General features: G+C 48.3%; 1 protein-coding gene across 1 annotated transcript in view; it reads right to left on the reverse strand.

Moving 5' to 3' along the window:
* Window positions 1–1,537, reverse strand: part of LOC116837739 (opioid-binding protein/cell adhesion molecule homolog) — a 703,728-nt gene extending 702,191 nt beyond the window's left edge. The window contains exon 1 of the mRNA XM_032802392.2: window positions 1,388–1,537. Within this exon, the coding sequence (XP_032658283.1) occupies window positions 1,388–1,448 (61 nt within the window). The 5' untranslated portion in view covers window positions 1,449–1,537. The remainder of the gene's footprint in view (window positions 1–1,387) is intronic.
* Window positions 1,538–14,375: the final 12,838 nt, after the last annotated feature.

Raw genomic sequence — 14,375 nt, forward strand, 5'->3', positions numbered from 1 at the left:
ACCAACAAGTCCTCCGCTCAGGAGCAAATTTCACAGAGGATGCTGTAAACAGGTATCAGATGTTGGGGTCTCTCCTGAAGTTGGGGTTGCTCTACTGATGGACCTGTGGTCAGTCCAGCAGTATGTGGATTAGCCCCACAGCTCATGCCCCACTGATTCTGCCCCACCAGAGGGTTTTTTTTTTGGGGGGTGTAGGAGATCTAACACTTCCCCAGCCTGCCTCCCTGCCTACCCACACAACCCCTGCGGAAAAAATTAAATTGCACACTGACAAGCTATTTAAACACAGAGCTCTACCCTGTATCCCTGCTTCCCCCTCACCTCCCATGCCAATGTAAATCACAGCCAGGACCAAGGAGAGACATTTGGATTACAGAACCAGGATGGGATTAAGACATCCAATTCCCATTCATTTTAACAGGAACTGGGTGTCCGAGTCTCAGGCAGCTGGACAGATCTCAGCCTAAAAGCACAAACCATCATCAATTTCTGTTGCCTGTACCATTCCCCTGCCCTCTTTGTCAGTGTTATCCCTCTCATATGGCCAGTGGGGTGGCAGATGCTGGATTGTGTTTCGGTTCCCAGGCTGAGACCTCGTCTGTTGAGTTTCAGCCCGGAATGACTCTCTAGAGGCAAATTACCATAAATCCCATTACAAGTGGCGTTTTCCAACACCCTGATGCTAAGCTCCCGGCGAGTGTCGCGAGGAGGACAGTCCAGCATTCTCAGCATTGCATTAAGTCTGTAGGGAAGTCTACACCTGCTCAGCTTGCTAGGGTTGCAGCATCTGTGCCTCTTGCCGCAGGCTGATTGCCCGAACAGTGGCAGTCGGTGTCAGCATGGGGAAGCGAGTCCCAGAGAGGGAAGGAGAAAACAGGACGATTCAGGATAGAGGGCTGAGTCTCCCAAAATACAAGAGGGAAAGCAGGTGCTTTGGGAAAGAAATTTAGATGAAGGGCACTGAACTTCGAAGGGAAAGGTTCCCCCATTCACTGGGCATGTAATAACGGGGAGGGGGGAGAGAGAGAGAGTGTGTGTGTGTGTTACAGAGAGACTTCTCTGGAGCATCCCTGCACGCTTTGCCTGGAAATACCATTCAGCCAATTCCTGCATATGCAAGAGCCTCTTCTCCCCATGCTGTTCGGACAGCAGCTGGTCTCTGTACCAGCTCAGCACTCATTAGGGAAGCAGCAGCCTGGTCATAGATCTTTGAACCCCGCTCACAGTGGCTGCTAAAAGCACTCTGCTGCAGAGCAACTCCTCTGTGTGTGTGTGTGTGTGTGTGTGTGCGTGTGATGCACACACCATTTCGTTCTCCATCCCTCTGCTCTAAGACCTGCACATCCCCTAGACAGACAGAGAGAAAAAAAACAATTCCCCGCTGTACCTGGGATGAAGAGCAGGGCGGTTGTGGCTGTGAAGACGATCCAGCAGGCAGGATGGTACATCTTGGAGCTGCAGGAGTCTAGAGGCTGCTTGGCTTGCTGCTTCCGCTGCTTTCCTCTGTGCTGAATTCTGAGCAGGTTTAAATCCAATGTTTGCAGAGGGAGGGAGAGTGAGTTAGTGAGCTGGAGAGAGAGAGAGATGGGAACAGGCAGGCAGTGTCTCTGATTTTTTCCTGCACATTTACACAACTAGCAGAAGAAACACCCGCACTAGACTGTGCAGTGGGGAGAGCAGACCTCCTACCAGGCACTCATTGGTTCAAGCCTCCTGAGTGACACAGTCACTTGCCTTTTCTGAAGGTTCCACTCTATGGGGAGCTAACTGCTGCCAGCTGCCCCCTGGGTGAACCTCCCACTTGCGCCCCTAGGTCCTGGAGAGGGCTTTGTGGGACTGGCACAATGGCAGGGCAGGGGAGACTGATCTGCTGCCAGCAGCACCGCACTAGGGGAAAGGAATGCACACAGTGCCACGGACGCTCCCTGGGCTAGTCCTCTGAGCTGTCCTTCATGCGAAAGGGCTGGGAAAAGCTTCATCAAAATAGATTGCTTGGGGATTATAACTTGTTGCAGCCATTCCAAAGCTGCTGAATGAGTTAGAGTCCGGAGCATGCCTGTTGCTTTCCATCCGTCGCCCCTTCACCCTCTATTTCAGCCACTAGCGTTACAATCCTGGTAGGGTTTCCACTGCAAGGTACATGCACCCAGGAGCTTTTCAGGGTCAGGCACGGAATGCTTAGAGCTTTATAACCCAGCAGCTCTGCTTGCTCCCAAGGGAGGCGGATTGAGCAGTCATGTATCTTAGCACCTGGGTGTCTTTTAAAACAATCATAGAATCCTAGGACAGGAAGGGACCTTGAAAGGTCTTCTAGTCCAGTCCCCTGCACTCGGTATTATCTAGACCATCCCTGACAGGTGTTTGTCCAACCTGCTCTTAAAAATCTCCAATGATGGAAATTCCAGAACCTTCCAAGGCAATTTATTCCAGTGTGTAACCACCCTGACAGTTAGGAAATTTTTCCAATCTAAACCGCCCTTGCTGCAATTTAAGCCTATTGCTTCTTGTCTTATCCTCAGAAGTCAAGGAGAACAGTTTTTCTCCATTTTACTTGTAACAACTTTTTATGTACTTGAAAATAGTTATCATGTCCCCTTCTCAGTCTTCTCTTCTCTGGACTGAACAAACCCAATTTTTTCAATCTTCCCTCATAGGTCACGTTTTCTAGACATTTAATCATTTTTTGTTGCCTTTCTCTGGGCTTTCTCCAATTTGCCCACATCTTTCCTGAAATGTGGCGCCAAGAATTGGAGACAATACACCTGGTGAGGCTTTATCAGAGCAGAATGGAGCAGAAGAATGACTTCTCATGTCTTGCTTACAATACTCCTGCTAATACAGCCCAGAACGATGTTTGTCATTGTAATACAAACAATTAATCATGCACAGGGAGTATTTTGCATTACTATTTCCATGGGCAAACAGAAGATTAAAGTCTCCAGGGCTGTTAATGCCTCAACTTTCACCAGCACTAAACTCGCTTTAAAAAAAAAGCAACAATCCCTCCCTCTGAATATGACAGCTGAGACTCCTGCCCTGCTGTATGCTTCCTCTAGATAGGCTGCAAGGTACAAACTCAGGTATGCAGGTGCTTTAACAACATAGAGAAGACAGAAGATGGATGGCTAAGTTGCCTGTGCAGTGGCTCCTATATAAGCCCAACTCTCACATGGCCGCATATTGTTCTGTCCTGGTTGGATCCAGTTTAGGAACCATGCTGGCAAGGCTGGGATTGCAGCAGACAGAGCTAAGGAAGGAGATCAGGCTACCAGTGGAGAGGAGGAATATCTGTCTCCTCTCCATGCACTCCGTCTGGATGATTGAGGAATAGGGCAAGGAGGACCCAAATGGAGCCCATAACACCACCGCTTTGCACTTATAAAACACTTCATAGCAAAGCACCGTACTAACATGCAAACTAACCCTTACAATACTCGCTGTGAGGTGGATAAGCATTAGGATTCCCATTATACAGATGGAGAAGTGAACCAAGGGGTTAAGGGAATTGCCCCAAGCCAGAGAATGAGTCCATGGCAGGGCTGACAATAGAACCCAGGAGACCTCACTCCCAGTCCACTGCTGTATAGAGCCTGTGCAGGGCTATTCTTGAATCCTGCTCCTGCTGTTATGGCAGCAGGTCCTGCAGCATGCAGGGGATCTCAGTTGCACTGCAGGTCTCTACTGTTCCAGATACTTGACAAGAGTCTCCCTTGGAACTAGACATAAGAATCTGCAACCCTGGGTTCTAAGTCCCTGCCTTGCCCTAATGAGTGGAGACCACCACCTATACTACACACAAAATTCCTCCACTAAATGAACTTGATTCAGATTGGCAGGTCAAGCACTCCGCAGTTAGAAAGTGCCAGGGTTAAGGTTGTTTGTGCAACAAGATTCAACAAGTGGGTATAAAACTGTTGGAGGGGGAAAAAAATAGGAAAGATGAGCGGAAACAATTTGGCCGCCTTGTGCATATGCAAATTCAATATAATCTTGAATTACATGATCACATGATATTTCTTCCAGTCCCTGTGGCGGTCCTGTCTCTTCCCTGCTAGTGGCTCCTTGTGCCTCGCCCATTCTCAGACCCAGTCTCTATGCCCCAGGTTTCTCACTCCATTTCCAGTCTCCTTGCCCAGCCAGGCCTACTCTCCCCCTCACTGTCTGAAGCCCAATCCCCTCAACTCTCAGGCTGTCTACATTGCCCCACAGTTTGGATTGGGGTGTGGGGAGGTCGGTGAATAGCAGATGCATCAAAGTATTGTGCTGTAACTATCACGTGTGGATGCTCCCAGGCACAAACTGAAAGGTCCCTACTTCATGTTACCGACATCCCATTTGAAGAGGACTATGGTAAAGCAAACTAGGAACCTTTGCGTTCAAGCCACACCATCCACACAGTGGAATCACAGCACAGCGCTGTGGTGTGCACAGCTATTCACGCCCTTGTAGCCCAAACTGTGGGGCAGCCCTCAGTTTTTCCACCTCCCTACACCCAGGTCCAGTCTCCTTGTCCAACTTGCCCTAGTTCCCCCAATTCCACCCGAACTCTTTGTCCACAGTCTGCTTGCCCAGATAGTCCTGGTTCCTCATCCGATTTGTCTCACCCCCCACATGCCCCAGCTCTTCGTCCACCCAATCCAAGTCTCCCCTTACCAGCTCCTCATCTGATCTCAGTGTCTCCCCCATTTCTCTCACTGGCTTCCAGTCTCAGTCCCCCACTGAATCGATACCAACCTGCTCTCCCTTCTAGTTCACAGTCTGCTTGCCCAACAAGTCTCCCCGTATCCAACTGTCAGCCAGTCCTAGTCTTAGCAAGCATTCTCTTCCCCTCCTATCCAACTGCTGCCCCCTCTGCATTCGAATCACATGGCTTCTTCTGCCACACTGCTTGGGTGCCAGCTGCAGAGGGTGGGGTCACTGAGAGCACCTCAGAGACAGGATCCCAGCTCTCCATTCTAGTGTCCTGCCCCTGCCTGAAGCAGCTGTTCCAGGGAAAGTCCTCCTGGGCCCTGGGCTGGAACGTGCTTAGTCTCTCAGTGACTAGTGCGTACACACTCTGGTCACCACAAGGGACTATGAGAGACTCAAGCACACTCAGTGAAGGTGGAATCTTCAACAGTTTTATCTGCTAAACACTAGCATGTGTAAACTGAAATTTTGCAAATTCAAAGGTTTATAATTTGGCCAGATTTGGGCAGATTTTCAAGGGAATGGTAAAGGCTACCCCACTCCAACCAAATTTTCCTGTTTCGAAGCATGGGGATGCTAGAGCATTTCAAAGAGGAAGGTCTCAAGATTACTTTTTTTAAACATGGGCAAAACAACAGTTTTCCATAGCCTCATTCTCAGAAACAGTTGAACTATCTCAGCTGAAAATGTCCCCCAAAAATTCAGCCTGACACAAACACCCACCATGGAAAACTTCAGACTAAGTATGGCAAAATGATAAGCAGTTGAAAACAGGGTCTTGTAATGGGAAACATCGGGCAACCTTAATCATAAACAGTGCTACCAACCCTTCTTTGTTGGAACTAACAATGTCTTTCAGAAGGGAAGTAAAGGACAAAATTATATGATGGATTCCAAAAGACCCTATGCCCTTCCAATTACCTCCACCCCTCTAAAAAACCCTGGAGGTAGTAATCTAATAAAAATAATTTGTTCTTTTGTCAGTTAACAATGTTTTAAAGGATTTTTAATACAGTTTTATTGCACACAGCCATACACACCTCTGCACACTGCCTTAATCCACATGCAGAGGACAGAACTAGAATGTGCTTCAAAACGGTTACGGCACTAAGCTAGAAATCTATTCCCGACTCTGCATAATACTTCCTGTGTGGCCTCATGCAAGTCCCTTAAATCTCCCTGTGCCTCAGTTTCTAAATTGGTAAAATGGGAACAACAACTGTGATCTAGCTCTTGGGAAACTAAGAGGCTAAATCCATTACAGTATGCAAGGTGCTCCAATTGTTGTTTTCAAAAAGGCAGAAAAAAGAAAAGATATAAATATGTATTTCACCAGCAGAGCTTTTCTTGGAGATGTGGGGAAGGGATTGTTTGGGTTTTTTGACATTAAATAAAGAGACTCCAAATGGCATATTTAAATTTGACAGGCAGCACCAGCTCTGAAAGAAAACATTACGGTCTACTGGGCGCATTTAAACATGATTTTTAGATGTACGTTTTGGGATGTTTTTTTCAAGCTGCCTCAATGCAAATTTACTAGTGGGACCAGTCTAGTCACATGGGTAAATAATACACTGTCTTAAGCCGTCAGAGAAAAAAAAATTCCACCTCCCCATCCCTCTTTTAGAGCAAAGAATTACAGGAAAAAAAGACACCCAAAAAGCATTAACATAGGCACAAGCTTACAGAAAACAGACACTTGGAGACAGAAGAGACTTGGTGTTCTGGGTGTGGATTGTATGCAAAGCAGTAGGACTTTGCCCTGACCCTTTTGCTGGTTTGTGTCACTACCCTAGCATCATATAATGCTTCTGTGTTTGTACAGTACCTAGCAAAATGGGGTCCTGGTCCATGACTGCGGGTCATAACGTGCATCGTGGGAGCGCCTAAATAGTAGTAGTAATGGTGTGAAATCAGATGGTTAAGGAGGAACTAAGGGTCTAAAAAGGGAACATGTAACATGCTGGCTAAGTATGCTTTCCCCCTGCAGCCTACAACTGCTACTGAGTAATATGTTAGGTTAAGTGGAAGAGGCCCATGCTTTAAGGCTGAAGGTCTGGTCCAACTGATGCCCTGTGCTGGGGAGTTGTTTCATGAGCATATCTAAGCAGGACCCCATCATAATACTAGCATAGTGTGAGTGGATCCAGCAGGAAGGGACTACCCCCCGTCACTTTGCCCAGGGCGAGATTAATGCAGGGGCTTTAGGGGCTGCAGTGCAGGGCCTTGGGCTAAGGGGGGCCCTGTAGGCTGGATGAGGCCTGCTGCTTCTTTTTATCCGGCCCGTGGCAAGTCTCCATGCCCTGGGCCATACACCTGTTCCTGAGCCTCAGTGCCCACCCTGGGCCTGGAGCTGCAAGCGCTGGCATGCCCCTGTGGCCCCTAGATGAGGGGTGTTCAGGGAATCTTTGTGTGGTGCCCCTGCTCCCAGTGCCAACTCCGCAGCTACCATTGGCCAGGTACTGCGGCCAATGGGATCTGCACAGGTGGCGCCTGCAGGCATGGGCAGCATGCACCACGCAGAGCAGCCTGGCCCCTCTGCTTAGGGGCAGACATGCCGGCCACCTCGGGGAGCAGAGCAACATGGAGCCAAGGAGGACAGGGATCCTGTCTTCGCCCTGCTGCGCCACTGACCAGGAGCCATCCAAGGTAAGCAGAGCCTGCATCCCTCATCCAAATCGTCTGCCCCAGCCTTGAGCCCACTCCTCCACTCCAAACCCTCAGGGAGCCCCACAAAATCTAATTGCCCCAAACCCACAGGAGAGTTAATCCGGCCCTGGCTTTGCCCTGTGATGCCCTTCCTAACCGATGTTTGTCATGCTGTGGATTGTTCATGTTGATGTCTCAGTGCCTGTCTATGGCTCTAACATAGGTATTCTCCAGTTCCCCATAGTGCAGGCCACCTCCCCAACCCCATGTGCTAGCTAGGGAGGAGAACTTAAGGACACATTGTTTTCCTGAATTCCCAGATCATCAGTGATATTCAGTCTCTCCTGATTGCCCATGTGTTCTGTAAAGCCTATGAGTCAAGTCATGAAATAACTACTACAGATCCCCATCATTCATCTAGGAAGCAAACTGCTCTGTAATTGGGGAGCGGGGGGAGGAGTGGCACAGCCACCAAGGACTGCAGTGGGGGAAGACATGGGAGCTGAATGGTGGAGGGGGTCACAGGGAAGGGGAATTTAGCAAACCAACCTACTACCTAATGCATCGCAAGTAAACCCTGTGCCGCTTGCCCCACCCTGGTTTCTCAGCTTCTCCATTCCCTTCCGACCAACTCCACCACTGGCTTTGGCTTTTGATTCTCCTCTGTCTGTCTCTGCATTTGGGCAGCACCTAGCACGGGCTTAAGTTATAACAGCTCGCAGGGTCCAGCAGAGCTGTGATGAGCCTCTCTGCAGCCTGGAGACACACTCTGCATATCTTACACTCCCTCCCCCCTACTTCCTGTGCTCTTCTCCATCTCTTCCTCCCTTCCTTTTTTCGGTCCCCTCTTCCCTGTCTCTCTCTTCTCCCTGTGTGTGTTTGTGTCTCTGTCTCTCCCTGAATGAAAGGCTACCCTTTTCTCCTTGACATCTTGTTAGAATGTGAATACAACATCTATTGATTTGCATTTCATGCAAGCACACACACAAAAACCTCACTCTCTGAATTCACATTTATCAAAGGGATAAGCACAACACACAGGCAAAGGCAGCTTTAACTCCCTAGCTGTCTGCCATCAGAATCCTCCAGAGACCCATTGCATCAGATCCTGCAGCCAAGGCACAAGGACCATTTGTGAGAGGTGCTTGCCCTGGGAGGTGTCCCTCGCTCATGCACCTGGCTGCAGGTGGGGTTTAAAGTTCGTTCGGCTTGAAGAGAGCAGAAATGAATAATCAAGTGCAATCCCAAAACAAAAGGTCTTTACGAAATGAAAAGCCAGAATGTTTAGTTTCAGAAGTGCCAAAACAAACCAATTTTGACATTTCCACATTTTTATTTGACTGAAATAATTTGTCAAAATCTACTCAAATTCGAAAATTGTTTTGTCAACCCAAACCTGCATTTTTTTGGTGAAAAAAAAAGTTTGTACAATTTTTTTTGCCCAAGCTCTTTGAGGATGAGTTAGAGGCAGAGTGGTTGAGCTGTTAGTGTTCCACTCTTCCTTCTTACTCCAGTAACTGAGCCAGGCTCAGATTTTGCATCTCTGCTCTAGGGATGCTGAGAAAGGCATCGAAATAGCCTGTTCCAACTGGGTTTAGATGCTTATCTTACCTAGAGTGGGCTCCTGTCCATGCATGCATGGGAATAGAATCCTAATTTTTCTCTTCCACCCAGCGGCTGCAGTCTGTCCCAGATGTGTGTGCATATAAATGGATACTTCAGGATCTTCTATCCAAGTATGATCCCTAGTGCCCATTCCAACTGAATACAGATAGTGAGCTCAGATTCTTCTGCCCAAGGACCATACCCCTCAGCACTCACTCTAGTAAGGCAGAGATATCTGGTTTAGATTCTTCCTAAGATAGTTCAGCGAGGCCTGGTGTTGACCTGAACTTGAGCTCTGGATCTCCTGAGGTTACCCATGGACATTTGTGTTGCCCACACAGACTGCACACAGCAGGCTTTCCCATCATGTCCACTGGACATCACCATGGCTCCTGGCAAGCAGCAGCTAAAGGATCATTCACCTGACATTAATAACTGAACTGTGAAAGGCTGGGACAGTGGGATATCTCAGGGCTCCATACTGGAGGTAAACTGAGAACAATCAGGCTGAGCTGTATGAATGGATTAATGGCTGAGGAGAATAAGGATGAAGTGGGGTGGAGTGAGGGAGGAGATACACCAAGGCGCATGGTTCATCCCTTGAAGTGGCAGCTTTTGAAAGCCTTTAAGAACATTAGAGTCTCAGTTTTGTTCTTTATTTTTTCCCCTTCTTTTCATGTTAATCTGCATACAGTTGCCTCTCCACGTGGGACTCTGAAATCATGCAGCTGAGGTGCAAACAATCCAGCTGACAGAGCATTGGAAATAAAGCAACCCCAACCCCTTCAGAACAGAAAACAGCACCGCATGGATAGCAATCGGGGAGACCACCCCGAGGTCACAAAACAGGCACAAACCTTGACAGGTATGTAAAATGGAAACAGCAGTCCTTGCTCACCTACCACGGCGGGGTTTGGGGAGGAATAATGAATATTTTTAAAGTACTTTGAAGATAAAGAAGGCTGCATAAGTGCTAATAAGGAGGGGACAGGTAGGGAGATTGGGCTGAGGAACCCAGCTAAGCAAAAATTTCTTATCTCCTACTCGAGCTGCAGATTTGGCAGAGGGGATGCTGCCCAGGTCCAGATGAAAGGTAGAGTGGGGAAGTTTCCTGGGGGAGAAAAAAGAAATAAAGTGTGTGCTTCTGGCAGAAAAGGAGAGAGATGAAAAGAAAGGATCTAAAAGCCAGAGACACCTGTTATTGATTTAGGGTTGGCAGGAGCTGGTGTCCTGCTAAGTGCACCTAGTTCCTCTTGTTCGATGTCAGAATGGGGTCAGATGGACAAGATACTAATTCCACTCAAGAGTCATTACTGTCTCGGTGTTAAAACCAGGGGCCTCTGAAGTCACCCTGTGCACACCCAGAACCCATGGATTCAACAGCTGCTGGAAGAGGCCAGGACTGCAGAGAGGAAAGCACATTCCAGACACACATGTTCATCTCTCCCAAAGCCTCATCTAAAATGCTGAGGATCGGAAATCCCTGAAGGTATGTTAAGCAACTAACTTACAAGTTACAAGGCATGGGAAGATGTTGGATGATGAACAACTGGAAGCTCCGCGAGGTCCTCCCTTCCCCAGAGCCCACACAATAAAATTGTGCACTGCCAGCACTGCACAGTAACTGGTCAGCACTCCATGATATCACTTCGAAGCCATGGCCTTGGCAAAGCGCATTGGTTCCAGTCCAGGAGAATAATGGAGATAGCGTCCAGAAGGAAAGGGCAAAGGCAATGCAGATGTGACAAAAAGGATGTTGCTGGGTTTCCTTTTTGCTACACAGTGGGGCTCAGATGCATATGTGGTATGTTTGCAACTATACATCCATATTGTGTGTGTGTGTGTTCACATGTAAATACACACACATATGATCGGTGTGTGCATATGCATGCTTTTGTGTGGGTGTTTACAAGCATAAAATACACTAATTCCCATTCACTAACATACACACTTACATTCATATGAACTCAGGTTTGTAATCAGACATGCACGTGCACACATACCCCTGCCCTAGCTGCCCCTGCTATTCCCCAGGTCGCACACCCACACATGCAGCTGGATTCAGACATGCCCTGGTAGGGAGGGGCTCATTCCTTTCCCACTTGTTACTCCTGCATTTCCATGTGTTCCTTCTGCTATTATGGCAGACTGCTCCCATGGCTAATGAGTGTATCCCTTCCCACTCCAGTGTGTCTTGGTCAACTGGGCCCTGCCACTAAAGTCAGACTCCCACCTTTGGGGCCTATGGAAATGAATGGGATGCTCCACACTCAGCAGCATACATTGAGATGCTCTGAGGGCGCATCCTTATCACTAGGGTGCCCACTTATGCCTGGACAGATGGATCGCTTGATGATTACCTGCTCTGTTCATTCCCTCTGGGGCACCTGGCACTGGCCACTGTTGGAAGACCGGATACCGGGCTAGATGGACCTTTGGTCTGACCCAGTAGGGCCATCCTTATGTTTTTATGACCCAGAGTTGCAGGGGACTTCGCCACTTTCACTCTCCCAGCTGCTGGCTACTTTCTTGGCCCTTCACTGGCCAGTTCCAGCCGGTGTCTCCTCCCAACTTTCTCACTCTTGTGGCCCAGCCCCCTAGCACAGTTCATTTCCCTTCCAAGGTACTCAAAGTCCCAGTAAATGCACCCAAAAGATCCTTCACCCCTCTTGGGCTTTTCAGTTTTCCGCATTCTGGTCAGAGCACTGGCTCCTTAGGCTTTTATCCGCTAGGAATCCAAATACCATAGACTGGCCTTCTGTCCCTCCTGGGCCTCTGTTCCCTTATCCTTGCTAGCCCTAGCCCAGGACTCCCTCACAGGAGACTGTTCTGCTCCCTGTGGGTGCCCTAGCCAGATTTCTTGAGGCTCTTCCCAGAGGGGAACTCCCTTGGTTTCTCCCTCCAGAATCTTCCCTCCTCCTCCGAGCGGCCAGCTCTATTGAAGTAGTGCTCTCTCTGCTTCACCACCACAGGGTCAGCTTCTAATCATGCCCCATTACACCCAGCATGGGTCATTCATTAGCCCTTATGTCGCCAGCTCATCAGTGAGACTGAGAGATAGCTGCTAAGTCATAGGCCAGGCCAAGCCCAGCTTGCCTCAGAGGTCCAGCGAGCCCATGACAGGCACATGAAGGAGTCCAGACAGATCAACCTCTCTGCTTCAGGGAACGGAGGGTTTGTCTCCTGCTTATGCTCAGATGGCAAGTAATGTTGATGCAGGAACACACATTTACAGTCTGGCTCAGATGCATATTCACACACACACAAACATAAGAATGGCCAGATTGGGTCAGACCAAAGGTACATCTAGCTCAGTGTCCTGTCTTCCGACGGTGGCTAATGCCAGGTGCCCCAGAGGGAATGAACAGAACAGGTGATTATCAAGTGATCCATCCCATCGCCATTCCCAGCTTCTGGCAAACAGATGCTAGGGACATCATCCTTGCCTATCCTGGTTAATAGCCATTGATGGACCTATTCTCCATGAACTTATCTAGTTCTTTTTTGAATCCAGTTATGGACTTGGCCTTCACAACCTCCTCTGGCAAGGAGTTCCACAGTTTGACTGTGCATTGTGTGACCTCTCATGCTCATAGGCACTACGTGTGCCTGGCATGTACGTACACACACACACACACTCCTGTCCATGTTCTAGCTAAGGTTGTGTTTCCTAAATGTCCTAAATGTCCCAGGTGCCCTCATGTGGGGCTGAAGCCCCAGCCATCTCAATTTATGCAGCTAGTGCTGCTTCACACACCTGGCTGGGGGAGGGGCACCCTCACTCCCCATACTTCAGCAAACCCAAACTCTCTATCTCAGGTACTTACATGGCCTCTATGATCACAGTAGCTGAGCTCCTCACAATCCCTAGGGGCAGGCAGTGCTATTATCCCCCTTCACTGATGGGCAATTGATGCACAGAGAGGCTAAGTGACTTCTCCTCAAGCCACAAAAGAAATCAGTGGCAGAGCAGGGCCTGGAACCTGCTAATCACTCAGACAACTTACTGGTTCAACTGTGCCTAACCTGCACAGGGACACTCAGATCCGCACTGGGAAGGGGTAGACCAAACTCAGGCACTGAAAGGAGCAGCTGGGGGAGAAAAAAAGAGAAGGGAGTAGGGGGAGGAAGTTGGCAGCAATTTTGTTCCCCTCCCCATCAGCTGACAGCGGGATCCTCCCACTCCAGCAGATGATGAAATGTTAGATACCTTCATGCAAATCTTTGATCAGAGTGATTATCCCTCAGTGTTGCAAACAAAACACTTTATCTCTGAGCAGAAATCAACCTCCCTTGGCATACGCTTCCCCCCACAGACCCCCACAGCTCTGTTCTCCCCCTATCTGAGCCAATGTACACATTATCATTGTCACTGATGGCAGAATTTCCATTTTGCATCAACACAGTGATGGAGTGAGAGAGGAGACTCTTGTTCCTCTAGCTTTGATCAAAATGTCTGAGTGTCAGAGAGAAGGGGGAAAAAAAGAAGGGTAAAAATGATGCATCCTGATGCTTACATAGGAGACAGTTCAAGGATAATTCAGGCATCATTTACTGGCCGCACATTCTTTGAGAGAGAAAGAAAATATTTTTCTAGCTTTCCTCTGTTATTTTCCTCCCAGTCTGGAGGCTTTTGTCATCAGTTCTCTGTAGCTCAGGTAAGAACAGAGGGCTCTAGATTAAAGGGAAATACAAAAGTGGGTATTCACCCATGAAAGCTCATGCTCCAATATGTCTGTTAGTCTATAAGGTGGCACAGGACTCTTTGCTGCTTTTATAGACCCAGACTAACAAGGCTACCCCTCTGATACTTGACAGAAGTAGAGAGAACATTGTACGGACAGCAAAGGGGACAGAGTCAGGGAAGAGAAAGGAAGTTTGCCATGCTAAGATTTACACTTCATCTCCAGCAGAGATTGAGTTTAGACATGGACATCAAGCTGCAAAATTCTGACCCAGATCTAAACTTTCCCACAGTTCAGGGTCCTTTTGGATGCATGAGTTGTTGAACTGCCTTTAGGGATGTTAAAATAAAATGGGTAGCACTGATTCAACCAGCAAGGTATGATTTGTCGAGGGGTGGGAGGGAGTGGGTGTCTTTCAAAGATATTTAAAATATACTTGATTCTAAAATATGTACCTGGGTAGACAGACAGCATGCTAGGCTTATAGCACAAAGCACATGCATCAGCAAGGCACATAGTCTCCTGCCCACATTGATCATTGTAACCTGTGGGACAGACCACTTCCATGAGTGAGACGATTTCAGACTCTCTGGTCCATTCAAGCCCTGGCTTCTCTGCTAAGAGCACCAATATGGTGTCAGTTTTGGAGGAGAGTTTTGTGCCAAGGTTTTCTTCATGTGTATCTGAACTGAGACCCACCATGTCATTTCACATGGAACCACAACATGGTAACTATTGTCCCTCACT

The sequence above is a fragment of the Chelonoidis abingdonii genome, chromosome 18 (genome assembly GCF_003597395.2).
Source record: "Chelonoidis abingdonii isolate Lonesome George chromosome 18, CheloAbing_2.0, whole genome shotgun sequence".
Lineage (NCBI taxonomy): Eukaryota > Metazoa > Chordata > Testudines > Testudinidae > Chelonoidis > Chelonoidis abingdonii.